Source organism: Chrysoperla carnea, chromosome 1, assembly GCF_905475395.1.
Source record: "Chrysoperla carnea chromosome 1, inChrCarn1.1, whole genome shotgun sequence".
NCBI classification, from domain to species: Eukaryota; Metazoa; Arthropoda; class Insecta; order Neuroptera; family Chrysopidae; genus Chrysoperla; species Chrysoperla carnea.
Genome location: NC_058337.1, coordinates 74,483,377 through 74,505,124, shown reverse-complemented (window position 1 = coordinate 74,505,124; position 21,748 = coordinate 74,483,377). Strand labels below are relative to the sequence as shown.

General features: G+C 28.1%; 1 protein-coding gene across 1 annotated transcript in view; it reads left to right on the top strand.

Annotated features, from left to right (window-relative positions):
• Positions 1-591: 591 nt before the first annotated feature.
• The window catches only part of LOC123305310 (facilitated trehalose transporter Tret1-like), a 38,171-nt gene continuing 17,014 nt past the window's right edge, over positions 592-21,748 (top strand). The window contains exons 1-3 of the mRNA XM_044886997.1: positions 592-790; positions 3,477-3,726; positions 6,464-6,642. Coding sequence (XP_044742932.1) covers positions 682-790; positions 3,477-3,726; positions 6,464-6,642 — 538 coding nt within the window. The 5' untranslated portion in view covers positions 592-681. The remainder of the gene's footprint in view (positions 791-3,476; positions 3,727-6,463; positions 6,643-21,748) is intronic.

Sequence of the window (21,748 nt, the reverse complement as noted above, 5' to 3'; positions counted from 1 at the left end):
GTTTGTACTACGGTTATATAACCTCCTAGAAGTTTCATGACCATTTTAAAAGGCATAGAGACAAAATAAAGTGTTCAGAAATTTTCCGTAAATTATTCATCAAATTCAGTAGTTTTGTCGCGACTCTGGGCGACCGGAAATCAACTTCCGGTCGCTCTTCTTATTTTAGGAGACTCGAAGTGGTCCTAAAATATTACACTTAAGATATCCGTAAAATGCGTACATTGTCGCGACTCAAAGTAACGCAGAATTACGTATCTTCTCTAGCAGTCTTATTTTCAAGTCCCAAAAGTAAAAAATTAACTAAAACTTTTATGTTTTGACAGTTAAAGGCTCTCGTTATTTGTCTACAATCTCGCTAAGAAAATTGTTCATATGGAAAATATTAAGATAATGAATATTAAGGGTTTTAGCTGAAATTATCACAATCATTTATAAACATCGGATAGCAGAAATGATGATAACCTTTTCGAATCTTAAAAAAATTGACCTCTTAATTTTAATAATATTGATAACTAGAAAATTTTTAATTTGCCATGAATATAAAATTCAATTATTTTACCTAATAAATATTATTTAGATATAAGTTTTCAAAGTGTTCATATATTAAAATTATAAAATTGTGATAATTACAAGAGTTAAAAACTACCTACAAATTAAATATTTATTACGAAAAACATAATGTCGGGTAAAGTGTTACATGTAGAAAATTCTAGAACTGCATTAACCGTATCTGCATCAGGTACACCAAATGCAAAACATTATCCACAATATACTGCAGCTATACTTGGTGAGTAAAGTTTGTGTATGAATTATTAAAATATGTAATTTATAGTAGTATGTAAATTTAATGTAATTTATGTTACATTCAAGTAATTTACGTAAATTATATGTGTTAAAATAATTATTGTGTATGATTAACATTGAGTAAATGACATTATTTATTTTATTGACGAACAGAAATTTCTTGTTAAAATTAAAATGGCTAGAATCCCTTTAAAATATAAATATCTCTGCATTGTTAAAAAGATTTCCTGTGTAGGGGTAAGATTTCCTATTAGTACAGTAAAAAATATTACAAAATAAAGGGAAATGAAAGAAATCGCTCGCATTTTACTAGAAACCCTTGGAATGTGTTCCTTAGGTGTCAAATATCATTAATAAGGCATGAGAGAGGTGCAAATGTTTCTATCTGTTAATAAACAATAAAATTTTGATTTATGAACCGATCAATGCTAAAGTTCTTTTAAATAATTAGTAAATAGGCAACTTCTATGACGTAAATGTTAAGTGTTTGTCAAATAATCGAAAACAATTATACATGTATAACGTATACATAATTCAAGTTCCCTATTTCTTAATTTTCTAAGTCAACTTTAACATTGATAACAGTTTATTAACAAATCATATCATTGTTTATTAATAAATAGAAACATTTGCTAACTCAAATACTAACTAATGGCTTACTAATGGTATTTGACACTTAAGAAACACATTTAATCAGGTTTTAGCAAAATTCGAACGGTTTCTTTCATTTTCCTTTATTTATAACATCTTTTACTGTACTGTATGTTTTTGTCGAATCTATATTTTTAATTAGAACATTTGCGAATCCATTGATCATTCAAGTTTTTTTCGCCATTCTTATATTTTCTTTCGTCGTAGCTTTTTGGTTGAACACATTTTTATACATATTTGTTTGCGGTTGTGTCATTTTTGGACATATTTTAAAACTATGCCTATACGCAGTCAAAACTATGACTATACGCAGATGAAATATATACCGAAAAATCATTTTCCAAAGTTAAATTCCGGATCAATTCTACTGCTTGCCACACCAAACTATAAAATTATTTATCATGGATTTATTTTCATTGTCAAAGATAATTTGGTACGGTTAAGTTATAATTAAAAGATAACTCATCACGGAATTAAAATTGAAAAAACGTAGATGTGAACTGCAAATTTTTGTCTCCAACAGTTTCTGTTTATACTGCAGTTGTCTTTAATTGAACCGTAATATGTTATTGACACAGTAATTATATCGAAAAATGTGGGTGACGTCTGACAAATTGAAATATTTAAGTTATATAATTTGAAAACATCTCATGTAAAAAAATAATACCTACTGCTTGATAATAATTTATGGAACTATGGAAGAATGTATACAAATACAAATCAATTTCACTAATCAAACTTGAGTTCATCATTCATTTTTGATCCCTCAGTAAAATTTTTTTCAATTAAATAAAAATTTTCAGTGACTTCAATTAATCTTATTTTGAAATCAAATTTTATAAATATACAAAAGTCGTGTACCTTGTACGTCATCGTCATAAAAATTTTATCCAATAGAGGATTTGACGTACAGTTGTTATCTCTTTAAAATTATACAAATTTCGTATTAAATTAATTTGAAACGAAATCAGCCAATCAAGGACCTTCATTGACATTGACAAAATTGAAAAAAAAAGAAAAATGTTATATGATAATTTGACCTTTTGACGTAAATTATAAAACTTATATTTGACATAAATCAAATACAATTACAATTACAAGAAGCAAATATATAAAAAAAAATAGCTAACGTAAAATAAAAACAGAATTTGGAGTTAATGGTGAAAATAAACAAAACAAAAACATAATAATAATATATAAAATCTAAAGACTTAATAATTTTAATGCAGACCTTTTGTGAAAACATGAACATGTTTAATTATGATTTCTTTTAACATATACATATATGCTGCAGATATGCCTTATAAGATTAGCCTAGCTAAATAGAATTTAGAGGATTATTATACATTTAGAGCAAATTATAAAGACCTTTTAATACTACGTAATTCGTATTGGCCAGAGGAATGTTGATCGTAGATGAATAATCTCGCAAAAAGGGTTATGTCTTTGACATTGTGGATTATATATTTCAATGCAATACCTACAAACTTTGTTAAAAGTAAAAATATACTAAAAAAGTATTTTTTCCACCTGAAAAACTTTATGAATTAAAACAATTACGCACAGACGGTATGAGAATGTAAAACTTTTCCACGAAATGTTCCAACTTTGTTCCAATATTATAGTAAAAATACAATCTATATAAAAAGTTTTTGCAAATGCAAATTCGCTACAATGAATAGATCCATTTTTTTGTATGATAAATATGCATTTCGGCTACAATGTGGTCCTCATCAGTATGAGTTTGTAATTGTTATTCTTCTTCAGACAGATGATACTTGTCGCCAATTTGGTAACTTCAGTGAAATTGTCAACAATAATTTAGTTAAATACTCATTATAATAATTACGATTAGCTGATTCACATTGTTGATGATTACATTTTAGTCAAAATAATAGATAATAGAGTGACTTTGAAATTTTATTTCAAATACTTAGAGTTTTTATAAATGATCTTTTGATAATTTTAAATTTAATATGAAAATTTTTTAACTAATCAACTTATAATTTTTATTACAGCAACGTTGAGCGCATTTGCAGCTGGTAGCACATTGTCTTGGTCGTCACCAGCGTTGCCATTGCTAGAATCACCGGATTCGTTAGTACACATTAGTAAGGAACAAGGTACATGGATAAGTTCGATAATTACATTAGGAGCTTGTATTGGAGCTATTCCTGCTGGATTAATGGTGAATGGAATTGGACGTCGTACGTCGTTACAAATACTCGGTACTGGGCTGCTGGTATCATGGTTCCTGATCGGTTACAGGTGTGTTTTTTTTCGCATCTTATAAAACTAGCAAAATAAAAGTGTTTATGAATCTTACGACCTACTACAAATGTCGGAAGTGAAGTACCGCGAAAGAATATTTACAAAGCTTAAAACTTTGAAAGCAATGTTAGGACACTTTTAGATTAGAGATCCAACGGGATTCTCTAAACAAAAGAACTTTCCGTAGAAATAGAATCTATATATATAAAAATGTTATGCTCGTTTGTGTATGATTCAAAAACTCAAAAAATTCAGCATCGATTGACCTCAAATTTTTATAAGATATACAACCTGATTTGACCTTTATTGAGCCAAAAGAGATTCTCAGAGCGACATACTCAAACAACACTTCAATCAAGCTTAAAATTTCAAAGAGTATGGTCTAGCCTTGTTAGTGCAAAAATGTACCTGACTGAATGTAAATTATAATCAATTATAAGATGTGAGTGTAAAACGGCTTTTCTAAGAAATTTGAAATTCTTCTTAGAAGTACGCTCTTAAGCTAAGTACATCATGTCATTAAGGAATTTATCACAAAAATTGAATTTCGATATGAGCTTTTAAAAGTTCTTGCGATAGCTATTTTATTTTGTGTAAGGCTAACACACATACAAATACATTATTTGTATTGTAACATGTATTTCTGATTTCGTCAGATTTTATTAAAATTTTTGAAATAGTATTTATTTTGTTTTATTTACAAATTATAATAGATATTATTTTAAATATATTTAACGGTACACTGACTGTCGGGTGCGTCAAGGAATACTTTCTTTTATCGAATTCCAATATTACACCTACTACTGTCTAATAAAGTTAATAGTTTCTCAATTAATTTACAAAGTTTGGATTTACAATTTATTAATACTATTGAATTTATTATTTATAACTAGAACAATTTTTTGAATAAGAATTAAGGGAAAAATTCAGTAATTAAATTATGTCTTCACTTTGATGTGTCTCCATTACCTAATATCATTAGGTACCTGTTCAGATATTATATGGATATTACCTATGGATGGCTTTTAATTAATAATTGTTTAAATTGATTTTGATTGAGAATTCGGATTGGAACAGCCATACTATTTACATTTTCCGACCTTGAAAACCATATCAAAGACAGCTGAATTCAGTTAAAATTAGTTTGTACATAACATTAAAGAACTCATTTTAGAGAGCCCACATGTTGTTGTTTATTATTTCTAAATGGCCTCATCAACGCGAGGAAAAAATGAAATAGGTGAGGTTTTCTAACACTAGTAATATTTCAAATCGAAAATTTAAGTAGGTTATGACGTTTTAATACAAGGTAGCATAGTAAGCCTCATTTTCGAGTCAAGAAGGGTACCTACCTACAGCTGACCAAAGCTCTTAATTTTCAAAAGTGGCTAATTTATTGAGGATTAATTTAATTTTCAAAAATGACTAGTTTCTCAACCTTTTATCGAATTTCATTGTGAAAGCAACATTTTTAAATTAAAACAGTATATTATCATATTAATAACTTTTATGAAAATCGGTTAAATTAGGATTAAGTCTGTATTGAAATTTAAAACTTTTAGTTAGGTACATATTATTGAAAAATATAAATATGGTGAAGAATAAAATAAATAAAAATTTAGTTCACAAGAATAATTTTAAAAGGCGGTTATTGTTGATAGCTAAATTAATTCGCCATCGTGTTGAAAAAAACCCGTTACATACAGGATATAATATGGTCAAGCTGGTAAGACGCTTGACATAATCAAAAAGAATGGGGCGTTTTTCATTCAGTTTTAATTCAGTCTACGTACTTTATATTGTTAAAAATAGAATAGAAAAATAGAAAATTATGGTCACAACCGTAGACATTTTATAATACAACCTCATGACCACAAATTGAACTTTCGGATAAATTAAGTGTTTCCAACAATTTATTATACCTTATTATACCTTATTTATTATACCCTATATAAAACGTTTTTTATTTACAGGTAGTCCATTTAAAAAACTTGTCGCAAGTGAAACGCCATATTTATTGGGCTGAAAGCTCACTAAATTTTTTTTTTTTTTTGAATAATTTGTTATAAGCTCATTTTTTATGTAACTGTATGTAACTATATCGTCTTTGAGGTGGTATTGCGGCTATTTGGAACTGAAAAAAAAGTATGACATGTTGATTTTCTTAAATCCTTCGAAATTGATTAGTAAAAAAATTACGCAGTAACAAGTAATTTTAAAACTTTTGAGAAATTCAAAGTGCTTTGCTATTTGAAATATAAGATTATCCTAGCTGATCTTGATAAATTTGCATACTTATCAAAATCAGATAGGCCGATAAAATGCCCAAAAACAAATTTTAATTTAATTTAAGTTTCGTTATGATTAGATTCAAAGTCCCTATCATTTAAATTTACAATATGAAAATATTATTTTAGAAATTCAGTTGGCAACATAAAAGTCATCAAACTTGAAATTATTAATCAATATTTTCATTCATATTCCAGCTTCAAATTATTTTAAAAAATTTGAGCCAATACAATTCGTTACTCTTAATGTAAATTGTATTGAATTTCGATTTAATTATTGCGCAAAATCTTATTGCATTTTCTAGGGAGACAATTATTGTCCAAGATAGCTTATCTTGCCAACTATAATTAACAATAATTAAATATTAAAGTTTATAATTAAATATTTCAAAAAAGTTAGTAAATATTTTAATTTTTAATGAAATTTTTTTATTTTTTTGTTACAGTACATCGTTTAATGTGTTATTCATTGGGCGCGCATTAGCTGGGGTTTGTATCGGTGCTATTAGTGTTGCAGCGCCATTGTATGTATCAGAGATCGCAGAACCAAGATTACGTGGTACATTGGGTTCATTGTTTCAACTACAGATTACACTAGGTGTTTTGTTTGAATATGTTATTGGAGGTAGGAAAAAAGTTTTTCGATTTTCTCAAAGTTTTTATTGTTTTAATGCGACATTTAAAGATCCGCAGTAATTTTAATACTTTTATAAATTTATTTTGTGTGTGTAAGTTTTATAAATGTATTTTACGTGCTTTATGTTCGTGTTTAGCAGAAACTTTTTTTTAAACTGCATTCTGAAAATATACTGAACAGATTCTGTAGAGAAATTTTTTTGTAAAATTATGACAGAATTTATTTTTGTATTTAAAACACTCTTTATCTATCCAAACTAGCCTTTTGCCAATGCACAGGTTTCGACGAAATCAATGTCAGTTACTATTAACTGTTATACCTAAGAATATTTGGAAATTTTGAAAAAATCGATGTATAATGAAATATCATCAAATGTATGGGAAGACCTAGTGAAAAAAAATTGATATAAATAACCACCAAAACATTTGTATCAACTGTATTGTTAAAAAAGTTTGATGAACGTGTATCTTTATAATTTTGCAAAAGTACCTAATTGTTATTAACTCTGAGTCGTTATTTAAACGTTTGTGTTCAGTATTGTCCCAAGACGTGTTTAAATTCAATGTGAAAAAAAAAATGTTTCATTCGGAAATTAATTTAAAGACAAAATCACACCTACATTTACCTCTCATTGTGAAAAGCATTTCTTTTTTAATTTATTAGATGTAAGAAATATTTAAAACTAAAATAAACAATTCCTTATAACAGACAACTTGTTACACATATCAACTACAGGCTGCATAAACAAATAATAATTAGAATAACTAATAGAGAGTTTATTGTTCTTTCTATATAGCGTAGGTTATCGTAAAAGATGCTGTAAATGCCTCGCAAAAATTCGTTTAAGGTTTTAAAAAGGTTAGGAAGATTTAAAAAAATCTTATAATTAACTTAAAAATACCGACTTGTTAAGTATCTAAAAAATAACATTTTTAAAATAAAATATAAAAATTAAAAATCCGACTGCATTAAATAAAATCTGAAAAAAATATAAACAAGCCCAGTAGTTTACATAGCGACCTTAACAGTCGGAACCCATTATTGTTAAAATTTGAAAAGGTCTACATTTTAATGGGCCCCGACTGTTAAAGTCGCTCTGTAAACTACTGGATTTGTTTGTATCTTTTCAGATATTATTTGACGCAATAGAGATATTTTTTTTTATTTCTTTTATTATAGGCTTTTTAGTCTCCCGGCACTAAAGCACTCTTATTATACTATTTTAAAACTTTGTCATTATATTTCTTATTTAAATTTAAGCATATCTATTGTATAGGAGACTTTCTATAGATATAGATAGATAGTCACTCATCACGATATCTCTGGAATTATAAGACCTAGAGACTTGAAATTTGGGAGGAATATTCCTTTTGCCAAGTAAAGGTCAGCTAAGAACGGATTATACGAAATTCCACCCACAAGGGGGGTTGCGGGGGTGTTCATGAATAAAAAATTCATATTTTTCAATTATGGCTTTTAATAGTTCAAAACTTGGTCAGAATGTTTTAAATTACATTTAGAAGTTTTTTTAACCTTCGGAGGGTAGAAAGGTGAAGCGAGAAAGTGGGAAGGAAATATCGAATATTTACAAATATACCTAAGTGGGGTATCAAATAAAAGAGCATGACGTGTACATTACAAAAATGTTATCCAACGCAAGGAAATGTGGAGGGAGGGGTGCAAGTGGGGATGTTGCCCAGCAAAGCGGGCGGGTAACAGCTAGTTACTTATATTTTTGCAATCTCCTTTAAATTTTGTTTATTTTGATACCCTATTCGATAGGTTTGGATAATTTTTGTTATCAACGTACTACTATTTCGCATCAAAACCCGCCATTTTCTTTTGTTTTTAGAAATATATATCTAAGGACACTTGGGTTTTTAAGGCGAATATAACAATATCTTAAATGTCGAAATGCATCGAGTCGTAATAGAGAATATAACTAAATAGAATAAATTCCTTGAAACTCGGGTGAAAAAGATATGCAACTGATTCCCGTAGGATTCCCGTTTTTACAATGTGGTTGGATTCCACGGTAAAAAGTTTTTTATGTAAAGAATAGTTTAGTTTTTAAATGAGTATAATTCTAATTGTTAAATCTAGAAAGCTGTAAATATGTTGTGAATTTTGAAACCCTTCATTACGAAAATAAAAATATTTGAAATTACGAAATATTTGAAACTAAAATAAACAATTCATTTTGTCAGGCAACTTCTTGCACATATCAACTGCAGTCGGCATAAGCAATTAACAATTAGAATAACTAATAGATAGTTTATTGTTTTTGCTGTATAGCGTAGGTGTATCGTAAAGAAGGTCAGGCAAATTTTGAAAAAGAAAACTAACTATTAACTGAAAAAATACCGACTTGTTAAGTATCTAAAAAATCCAAATTTAAAAAAGGTAAAGCAGAATCTAGTAGGGAATTTTATAATAGTTTTTACAATGTATAGTTGCATTCCATGGTAAACATGTGAAAATTAGTTTCAAAAATTTTCATGAAAATGTTAATTTTTTTAATGACAGTATTATTATAAAAGTTAAAGCTAGAAATATTTTGGATATATTGAAAATCCTTCAAATACCCAATTATAAAACGCAAGATAAAAACAAATACCACGTTACTTTACAAACGAAAAATAGTATGCTTTAAATATACTCTTTTTTTTGTCATTTTGTGCTTGTTTGAGATAATTTATTTTCTTTTTTTTTCTATTCTAAATAAAAATAATTAGTTTAATTTACCACTGTCTATTAAATTTTTCCCGCTTCGTGTAGCTTCATGTATATTGTATTTTTTACACAATAATAAATTTATTTTTCTAATACATGTATATGCGGACAATATGCGCGCACGTGTTTATTTTATTTATGCTGGTAGTAACAGCCGATTTTTGCACTTATCCACATAAGTTGCTCATAAAAGAAAAAAATTTTAAAAAACAGATCCTCAGAGAATAGAATTTTTAACTTGAGTATTACAAACGACTCAAGAGAGAACATATCTAAGAAAGAGAAAAAATATTGTTCTTTAAACAGTAGTAGTTGTATTACTTTAGTAAATTGATCAACGATGCAACTTAATAGTATCATATATTGCCAATTTCTGTAATCATATATTATACATTTGGCAATATTTTTAATTTGAGGTATTATAAACGACTCAATAGAGGACGTGATATCTTAGAAAGTGATATCTCATAGTATTTATTAGACTAAACGTACTAACTCAAAAAGTATTCAATTTACGAAATAATTCGTTACAGAGCAAACTTAGCAGGAAAGTGTTAATAAAAAGATTACAAATGTTGGGTAAAAACTTCAACAGCTGAATATTTGCCGGTGAAGAGGGGGGCGGCTTCAAAGAATGGCAAATGAGTTTTTGCGATATACGGCGTAAATACTCGTCCTTTTAAAAAAATTAAGTGTAATAGTTCTAGACAGTAAAAACATCTACAACTTTTATTTTTTTCATTTTTAACATAATCTTAAAATTATCGAATAAAACGCAAAAAACCAAATGCAATCGTTATGTAATTTTATTTATCATATTACACATGGTCTTCGACTGTTACGGAGAAGTATCCAGTCTGTAAAACCTAAATTGTTACAAAATCAAATGAACAGTCCAACATCTGTTCTCCATTTAAATATTAAACGGGCTGTGGATAAAAAATTCGAACAAAAACAAAACTCGTTTAGTTATTTCTTCTTTTTTTTTTTCGTTTTGTATATTACAGTATTTGCATAAAGGATAAATATTTTTCAACGGTTATGTATAACTGTAGAGATGGTATTATTATTATTTTTTAAAACCGTATATTATGTGTTTACTTTATATAAAATACGGATATATAAAAATATTGTTTGTTAAGAACTCGAAGAACTCTTTTACCGTGTTGAATACCTTTGTAGTCAGTCGTAGGTGTATGCGTTGTTACTTTCATTTTTTTTTAAACCTGTAATGAAGTAAATGGACTGGAAATAATTTTGAACCGCTTTTCCTTTTGTGTATGATAAAAAAATTTATACTTTTCATAAAATCCTTCGGTTATTATTTAAAATAAAAAGAGAATATTTTTTTAATAAAATTTTTCATAGAATAAATGAACAAGAAGTTTCAGTTAAATTTTCTTTTTTTGGTGGCGTTGCTATGAAAAGCAGTTATTAGATATAAAATATATCATTAATCTCTAATTTAGTTGAAAAAGAAGTTCACATAATTAAACATGCAAAAACAGGATCTCTAAAAATAAATGAGTTTCGTCTGGCACTAGCTTATAGTTTTTAAAGATTCGACTATAGGAAACATTTTTTAAGAATAACTGGAAACAAAACTTCCAAAATAAATCAACTGAAACTCAATGTAATGAGTTCGTAACTAAACGAACAAAAATTTCTATATTATATACATATATATATATCTCGCAAAGTTTCAATAAAAATTTTGTTTTTCAAAAAAAGTCGACCAATGCCGTAGAGAGGCGGGCAAGAGCCCCGGTGCATAATGAAAAAAGACGGCCCCCACTATCTCGCTTTTCCACGTTCCCTAAAACAATTTAAATCAATATCGGTTCATAATAAGATATGATATTTTCTACAGTTGGTCATTTGATAATTCAAACTTTAGAAAAGCATTATTTACCTTTCGAAAAAGTTTAGGGGCATTATAGATAGGTATATCGTTTTGCTGCAACCTGTTTCATATATGTTTTATCATCAGAAATAACGGTAAAAATTGCACATGCTTAACAAAGATGCTTGCCGCATGTGTTGAAAGTCTTAAATTAGTACTGAATTTGTCATTGAAAAAAGTTTACCCTTTTGTCTTTGAAACATATAGAACCATAATATATCTGTATCTTGAATTTGTTAGGATATGATTAACTAACAATTTCCAAGACTACGAAGTGCTCTCTTTAGTCAGCACTTCTCTTAACTCCTCCATTTTTCTATTGATTGCAATTAGATTTTTCCAATGTTACCTGTGTAGTTTTTTTCGTGGCAAACTATTCATCGCACTGCCAACTAAAAAGCAGCTCTCTTTTGATTTTCAAGAAAGTTTTAACTCCAAAGATAATATGATTTTAACTTCAATTAGTTTTCTTTGCTATAAGAACTAAATTAATGTTTGCATATTTATTTTGTTGTAATGAAAAATTTAAGTAGTGTAAAATCATGTTGTAAAATTCACTTTATCAGATAAAATATGCTAATTAAATTGTCATTTTCACGTTTTAATTATGTCATTATAACATTAAAATTGATGCAATTTGTTACCCTAATTATGTGTTATGTACACTACAAGCTTGTATATTAATTAGGGGACTAGAAATATAACCTAATACAGATGTTAGACAAACTTTTATATATGTGATGATCATATCCTATAAAATATTTTAGAAACGACCTATAAAATTTATAAATACAGCAAATTTCCTATAAAATATGTAAATACAGCGACATCATATTATTTCATTTCAAGAGCAAGTTACCAATCCCTTTTGAAGCTGTAAAGTAGTGAAAGGTTAGGAAATTGGGTACAGTGATTAAAATTTAAGTCTTTCTTTTTAAAAATCCTTCTTTGAAAAAGTTCAAAATATAGACATTTTTTTCAGGCATGGATAAATGTGACTTAGGGAAGTCTCTCATATATCTATATCTAAAACACGAGTAAGACAGTGACAACCTAACCAGTGACAACCAAAAATACGAGTAAGACAGAGAGACAACATTTTTCGTATACCTACCCGTCTCGCTTAAACCTCTATGTGCAATGCGGACTTGGATAAAGAGACACACAGTAAAATTTATGGCACACAATAAACTTATAAGAATGGTGACTTCGACTTAAAATAACTCTTCCATGCCTGATTTAATTACTTAGGTTTATAACTCTAAACTCAATTATTAGGCATTTTTAAAGTAAATTCCATAATTTTATATCCTGTGTAGATATCTGCATATACTATGTGTATGCGGACATTTGGCTGTAGTCAAGGTTGTGCCTTACAAAGGAGGAGGTTACGGATTCTTCTTTTTTTTTTTTTTGGAAAATTTGTAATTTTACAAGAAGTTTGAAATTGATGAATATTGATTGAGGACGATATTCAAATAGAAGATAATGAATAAAAGTTTGAGATTTGTACGCAACTTTTTGAAAACGTACACTAATAGTTATTTCTAAACATTAAATCTTACTCCAAGTGCAAGAAGCCTAATAAAAAAACATGTTACAAACTTTTTTCCGAATGAAATTCAGCATATAACTTCTTGAATAATTAAATAATTAAAATCCAGAATGTATAAGAATTTATGAACTATATTCATATGAATTATTTAAATATTTTTGTTCTCTGCAAATACCTGGTAGGTATTATCTTTGCTCAAGGTATATGAAACAAATCTACTTAATATTTTAAAAATAAAATCTACAAAATAATTTTTTTTTAAATTCAACTAAATTAAGTACGTAATAAACGTGCTATAAAGTTATTCACAATCGCATTGCAGTGAAAATTAACTTTCCACTGTACATATGTGTGTAGGAAAAGACAAAGAACGATAGATAATGTATTTCTACTTATATTAGAAAATATAAAACGTGGATATGACCTTTTGAGGCTCGCTCAAAAACTTACTGATGAAATAAATTATTCTAAATATATAAGTTTTAATTGAGAAATTTCAAATTTTGCAATTATTTAACTCACTTGTGCAACGTGATAGTGCAACGAAAATGATTATACCACAAACCCACATAAACATTCACATATCCAATAAAAAAAAACGCTAATGCTTAGTTTGAAATATACCTATTAAAGAAAGAAATACCTATAACTAATATTAATTATACTACCTAAAAGTATGAAAAACAAGTGAAAACAAATAATTGACTGAGTAAACTGTTGAAATACCATGTATAGACAGTGTTTATTACTCTGTCACATTACACATACATACATGTCACACATATACATATAACTGATATAGCCATAACATACATACTATACAATTTGCGCATAATTTGCGCTCTCACGGGTAAACAGTGATGTTTACGAAAAAATGTTTCAAACAAAAGTTATTTATTTTTTTATAAGAAACATTTTTTATATTTAAACTTTTGTTCTATCTCTAACGGTTTACAAGATGGGTCCTACGGACCCAAGACCCAATTAACTTATGCTACTCATTTACGAACTTGATCTCACTTTTTACGGCCTCAGCACTCTATAAAAATTTCATCTTGATATCTCTTTTCGTTTTTGAGTAATCGTGATGACAGACGGGCAGACGAGAGACAGACGACAGACAGGCAGACAGACAACCGGAAATGGACTAATTAAGTGATTCTATGAGCAGCTATAGCAAAGTTTTTTTCGTAGCATCAATATTTTTAAGCGTTATAAACTTGGGACTTTACTTAATTATTTTACCATGTATAATTCATATACATGGTATAAAAATCGATAATAGAGGAACACTTGTAGAAAAGTTAAAATAAAAACCAATTGAATTAAAAAAGACATTTAACATTAGAAAAATGGATTAAATTGCCGGAAAATATTCGTGAAAAATTTACGAATTATTATGACTTGTCCTTTAAAATGAAGTAAGTCTCGACTTGTCCGTTAAAATCTAGTTACCATAATGTTAAAATTTTGGTTGCGGTTTATAAATATCCACACGAGCTTAATCCGCGCTCTAAGTTTTTTTAATTTTTAAATATTGCCTTCACATTAAAACATTTGTTAAAAATTTGTATGTTGATTTTCTATGAAAATATAATAGTTTTCGATCAAAAAAATAAAAACCTATAGAGCAATGGCTGATTTGAAAAAAATATACCATACGTTTATACCGTAGTCGATTCCGTTCAAAGAACTAAATAAAAAAGATTTATTTATAATTAAATATATAACTGGAATATATCAGATTTTGCAATGATTTTATTTTAAGTTTTATTTGTCATATGTACAATAGTAATGGGACGAATATTCGCGAATCTTTTAACTTTCGCAAAAAATCACCATCATTTTGTATCTATCAAAGCCACAAATATCAAAGAATACAGATACATAAAGAACAACAGTTCTATACAAATATACGAACTCACCATTTGGTATTTTGGACTTCTCATGTTACAACCAAAAAAAATGTGAGTTCGTATATTTGTATAGAACTGTTGTTCTTTATGTATCCGTATACTTTGCAAATATGTACTTTACTCATATTTTTATATCACTTTTTAATCACTGTTAAATTTGACTGTTGGGAAAACGCAATTATGGTAAACTAACCTCAAATTAAAAAAAAAAACTGAATCTTGCTTTTAATGGACTTATATGGTTTGTTTTTAATGGACTTATACGACGGAACGGACTCATACGCTAATGAAGAATTATATGTACTAGATCGACCCGTGCGAAATTCCGCTCCCGTGAATACCGTAGCCCATGGTTACGCTGTACTCACTCGTGACTAAAAAACAACAACAAATTTCCTAGAAAAGTAATGAAAAAATCAAAAGTTGTTAAATTAATATTAGGAGAACATGTTTTAAAAATAGTTTCATTTGAAATATCTTTACAGTTGCTGAGTCACTTCTTAATGATGTCTTATTATTAGGAAAACATCTATAAAAACTGTTACATTCGAATCATGTTTGCCTGATACACTTATTATTTAACTCATTTAAAATATTTCGTACTATTTTAGTCCGTGAGTATGTACATTTTTCGCCAGAAGCCAACATGCTTGAAAATGAGGTGTTAAGCATGGAATTTGATAAAGGAAGATAAGATATAGGCAGAAAAAAACATGCTGGAGAAATAATATATAAAGATTAATCAAGTTAATAATTTAGAATTTGTGAGCGTTTAATATGAAGTTAATATTCGCAATAGCGAATATTAGAAATATTCGCATTCGCGAATGTATAAAATTCAACATTCGGCCCATCACTAAAGTACAATATATGTTAATTGGCCTAGCTTAATTATGACTGTGTATAATGTTATCGTTGGATATAACATGAGTCCAAACATAAATAATTCCTTTTAAGCTGGGGTTTATAGCTGTAAAATTTCGCCACTGTATTTAGGACAAAATATGATATAACTAATTGAACTTTGCTCTAGATAGTTTACCATAATGTTATTGTAGAATTTTAACTTATAAACACTCATTTATTGAAAATTCCTATTTATGTCAGATTCGAATTTTTGCCAAATACAAACAGCTTTTATTTCGGTTTACGTGGAAGAAAATAGTTTCCCAGAACGAAAATTAACTTTTTCCCTTTTGAAAAAGTAATCTCTTGACATGCATATCACTTGTTTCAATTCGATTCAGTATAGGAAAATAGACCATTATTAGCGTCCTTTCAGGAAAATTATAATCTGAAGAAAATGTGGAAACATTTTTATATATTTAAAAAAGTATTGTGTGTCACGTTATTTTTTTGTGAGGGACTAATATTGTTTGACTTTGTTAAGGTGACGTTGACAGCCTAGTTGTTTCTTTTTTATGACGTAAAGTGCCATTATGATTTTAAATGCGCAACGAGAAAGAGGAAAACTTTTATTCCCAAGGCGGTAAAATTTTTTGTACTCGAGAAATAATATTTTTAATAATTTTTATGCTTAGTAGAAATTATTCATAAACTCAGACTTAATCGTAAAACGTTCAGTTCTAGGATCAATTACACTCACTAAATCGCGTAAGAGACTTAATAAAAAAATTTGATGTAAAAAAATTTTAAACGATAAACGGTAAAAAAACAACTTAATATTCAACTAACAATGCGAATTTTGGAGATAAAGCGGTTAAAATTATCGTGAAGGCCTATAGCCGTGAAAATAAGAATTACTTTTTTTAGATTAGTATTTTTTTAATTTTATTAAATTCATATTGGTTCTTGTTACTGCGTAGAACTATCTTGTCACTTCGAACAAAATATTCATTTTGTTTGAATTTTGTTTGAGGATACGGTCCTGATTTCCATGTTTTCCAAGATAACATATAAGCTAAATGATTTAAATCATAACAAAATTTTTAATCGAAGAAATGTTGGGCAAATTATTTCGACCATGTTTTGTATATTCTAAAATATAAATAGAATAGTGAATGGTAAATTTTTAAGATTAGCCTAGAAGTAATTCAAATAACTTTTATGCATAAACTTCTTTAATAATAATCTCGGATATAGGAATATAAAAATAAAAAAAATATTTATTCATGAAAGTTTTCAATTTAGTTTCAATATCGTTGAAAATTTTCTCACCTTGTATATGTGTATAAACCAAATGTCACAAAAGTAAAAGAAGGATTGATCCTCTTGCTTAGATAAAAAAGAAGGCTCCTTTTTATGGCATAATCCTGTAGGAACGAAAAATCAAGTGTACGGAAACCTAATATAATAGATGGAAGTTTTTTAATGAAGACCAAAAAGTCACCACATCGCATGCTGTTCCAATCTTGCCCTCGATTTCTTGATAAATTAGATGTCGTTCGTCCTCGGTGCTCGCTGGCAAATATTCTAAAAATTTGCGCAATGAATGGTAATCAAAACAAAATTACCAATAACTTCTGATTCTATTCTGTAGTAACTTTTGGTTCCTAGGTTCATAGGCTTTTGAAATAAAAAATTTGGAGTGCCAACAGTGTACAGTGGTTCGAAGTTGCCAAAACTGTCTTCTAATTCTGATCTTTGGTGATTTCTGATAGATGTTTATACATGGCATTTGAAATTTAAATTTTCTTGGTTTTTGAGTTTCCCTAATATTTTTGTTACTTAGCCTTCCCTCTATTAATACGAACAAATAAAAAAAAATTGTGCGAAACGGGGCAGCAGTTTTTGAGATTTAGCGTGACTAAGGAACTGCTAAATATATGTATACTTGTATACAAGTGTAAGTCGATTTTGCGATTGAGGTACAACTTTCTAATTACTTCGTTTGTCAAAAATATGTTTCCAGTTGACGGTTGTGGAATAAAAACAGAGGCTTCCATTAGAAATTTTGAAAAGGATTCACATCTTCGACACACGAATACATTTTAAACTCACACAAATCAGTAATTTTGATAGATTTTTTTAAAATCTTCTGACTTTTAAATCAAACGTTTTTCAAATTATTGCTTTATATGAGAGTTATTGAACTTGTTACTTTTGTAACTCTTTGTATGGATGTATTTGTATATGTTACTAGGTAAATGTATATAATAGCTTTTGTATAAAATACAGACCTAACACGGCTTTCTCTAAACATATGTGTGTTTGTATTACATAACATCTTTCCAATCTGTTTGTGTCTTTGGTCTGTAGATGATATTATTACGTTCGGTAGCTAGCTAGCTGTAGTTAAAAGAGCTATAGAATAGTACAGCTCTAGATACCTAATAGTTTCAGCTATTTAATATCTACCTCATACTGGTAGTTCTTAACTTATTGAAGTAGAATAGAAAAAAAATTTAAACATCTTATCTAAATTTTAAATAAGAAAGGAAGATTGTAAAGCTTATGCACACAATTCAGCAAGACGCTGTTAATTTTCCTGGTATAAACACCATAAATAAACATTATTTCTGCTATCTCAACAAGAAAATTGTTTATAAATTTTGAATAAATCGAAAGAACGAAGAAATGTTTTAAATCAGTGCCAATTAATATTTCCATCCAAACAATGTTTCCTCATTGACAAAAAATTTGAGACTACACTTGCTACAAAAATCTCCCGAAAATACTACGTCTGACTAAATGCTTTTAGGAAAATTATTTCTTTTCTTTTGTGTTGTGGAGTTGTTGTAGTAATATTTAAGTCTATACTACCATCATTATTTTTTATGCTTATTAAAAATAGACTACAAAGAAAATTTCAAACAAAAAAATATAAACATGTGTAATTGTAAAGTCTAAAAAGAAAGCCAACAAATATGAATGAATATTAGAGTTAATGTTAAAGTCCGTGATTCGATTGTCGGTGCAATATGGAGATTTTTCACTTACTACATAATTTTCAATGATATATATTTCAATTCTTATTGAAAGTGGATGGTTTTGCAAAAAAATTAAATAATGGTTTTTTTTTTCGGAGAAATAATTAAGCAATATTTTTGGTTGAAAGTTTTATTTATTTGTTTCTGTTATTGCAACGTTAGATATAATTTATTCTTTAAAAAAATCATACTATTCACGTCTACAAATAGACAATTACATTTTATATTTCAATTTTATACGATTATTCACAAATAAGTAAAAAGTAAAATACCATTTTTTTATAATGCTGAACAGTTAGCTAACATATCAAGTCAATCTAATTACGTGGTACATGAAATACTTAATATTTTCGTAGAGGAGTCTTGAGTGAATTATACATCATATAATGTATCCAAATAATTCCAGCATTCAAAATAATTTATAAACTCATTGTATAAATAACTTACAGTACCTTGCTAACTCTAATAACAACATCATGCTTTCTCGTTCGAAGTAAACAAACAAGCAAACAATTCGAATGTGTATTCTATACGGGTTTGTTGTAAGGTATGTGTGTATATTTAGCAATGAACGAATAAACTTTATAGGTGGGTGTTTTTGTAATTAGTTAATAAAAAACACTACAAATGATTACACATAATTTTCTATTCTCATTTTGCATATTCTTTTCCTTAGAAAATTTTTTTTTAGTCTTAGCTAATATTTTAGGGACCAAGTATTTCTAAAAAGTTTTTGATTGACATATACGTTTTTAAAAACTAATTTTGAAGAGTCCCCTCGCCCTCGTTAACAGCTTAATATTAGGGGATGGTGTCTAAATCTATACTTTTTCTAAATCTTTTTTTATACTACTTACAAATTTTCAACCTTCCTTCACTTATTTTAAAAATACCTCTGGAAACTAAGCTTTGAATAATCATTTTAATCTTTTAGTTTTATTAAACGAAGTTGTTATGAATTAGGGTACCTACTAAAGGCCAAACACGCGAGGTTTGGTAACGTCTTCGATACTTAATTTATTATACTAAACTTAAGCAATACAATTATTTAATCGCAAATCCGAACTGCCAATACTAAAGGGTGCAAATTTCACCCCTTTCACTTCCTTAATAATGTCAGACAGATCGGGTTAGTATTACACACTATACACGGATCATTCGAAGCTATGTTCGAATTTTCAACTTTTTATCTCTTATAGTTCCGGAAAGTTGTTTGTGTACACCAGCAGACATTGATTATAGATTTCAGACATCTACGAACTTCAAAACGTAAAACATCAAAAGTGGAGGGCCGATAAAAACTTTTTGTTTTTTGACTCGATTACATCAACTTCTATTTATCAAATTTTGACAAACTGAAAATAGAAGTTAAAAATATAAAAAAATGTAGGTAATAATAATAAACTTTTACTATGAAATCTCGTCATACGTTAATTTGGGTAAAACTGTTTATGATTTTGTGAATAAAGAAAATATGAAAATTTTATGTTAGAGAAAAAATATTTAAATGAAAGTCCTGGCTAAGGCTATAAAAACAAAATTTATTATTTCATATCTAGTTTTACAAAATTGTTTTGTTGATAAAATCTTTCGAGTGGCAAAATTTGGACTACAAATACAGGGCTATTATAATTTTTCGCAAATTCAGGAATGTTAAAATCAGTCATCTATTATTTGGTAAGTAGATTTTTTGTACTTAAAATTTTTGAAGTCTATATACCGAAAAAAAAAATCTGTAGATAAATTTTTTCGAATTCCACTGCGTTTATATGCACGTAAAACATTTTATTTTGGATATGTGCGTTTCTCAGAATTCTTTTTTTCACTTAAATCGTTAGCACGGTAATCGTTAGCAAGTTCAAAAATGGTACCTAAAAGTTTTCGGTTTCATTCCTTCATCCCCACCCATCAAAATTTTGAAATTTCAATTAGCACCCCAACCTTGTAATATCTACCTCATTCGAAAGAGAATATAATGCTCTCTTCAATCATGAAGAACAAAAAAATCGATCGAATGGTTCTTAAGATAGACTACACTGAAGATGGAAAGAATGAATTCCAATCTCTCGATTTCATTTTTTTAGCATGGTTGAAGAGAGAATTGTATGCCCTCAAATGAGGTATCGCAAGGCAGGGAATGCCATTTGAAATTTTAAAGTTGAGGTGGGTGGGGGTGAAGAGATGAAACCTAAAATTTTCTAGGTAACATTTTTGAATATCCCCGTTCATATCTAAATCGGCGTGTTTTCACTCAAAACAATAATCACGTCAGGTTAAAAGTTATTAAGGGTGGATACTTTTGAAATGAGCACCCTATATAGGGATGCATAGAAATTCAAAATGTGTTGAACAGGCGAAAAACTCAAGAAAACCACTTTAATTTGAATTTGAAAAAAAGCTTGTTCAATATTTTTTAATCATCTATCTAATGAAATGGAAAGAGAAAACCTATCCAATTTACCCCCGTCCCGTTAACCTCTTGGGTTACTTAACGCTATAATAAAAAAATGCTACACTTTCAATAAGCATCTGGATGATAATTTCATGGAAATAAACTAATACATTATTATTTTTCATGACTTCATCCCTTTTTTTTCAAAATATACGAAACAAATTTTTTAATGAATATAGCCTTAGGAACCGTTCATAAACTTCTTCACCTTTTGTAATACCTCTCCACCTTTGTGACGCTGCATTTTATTCTTTTTCATTACATCACGAACTATTATGGATCGAAAAAATTTTTTTTGTGTAAAATTAATATCTTTTAACATGAAGAATGTGAAATGTAACATAATCTGTTGGGAGTTCAATTATTATCATTTTACAAGATAGACTAATTTAAAATATTGTAAATTGTGTTTTAGTTTTTCAAACCAAATATCTTTCTCGATTTCTTCAACTGTTCCCATACTTTTTGACAGCCTCGTATGTTAAAAAGTATATAATATTAAATAAATTATAGCTATTTAAAAAAGGGTTTCAATTTTTCAAATGAATATCTAATATGTTATAATATGGAAACAAATAACTATAGTAATTAATAAGGTTTCGTTTATGAAAATAATTCATAATAATTTTAAAATCTGTACTTACC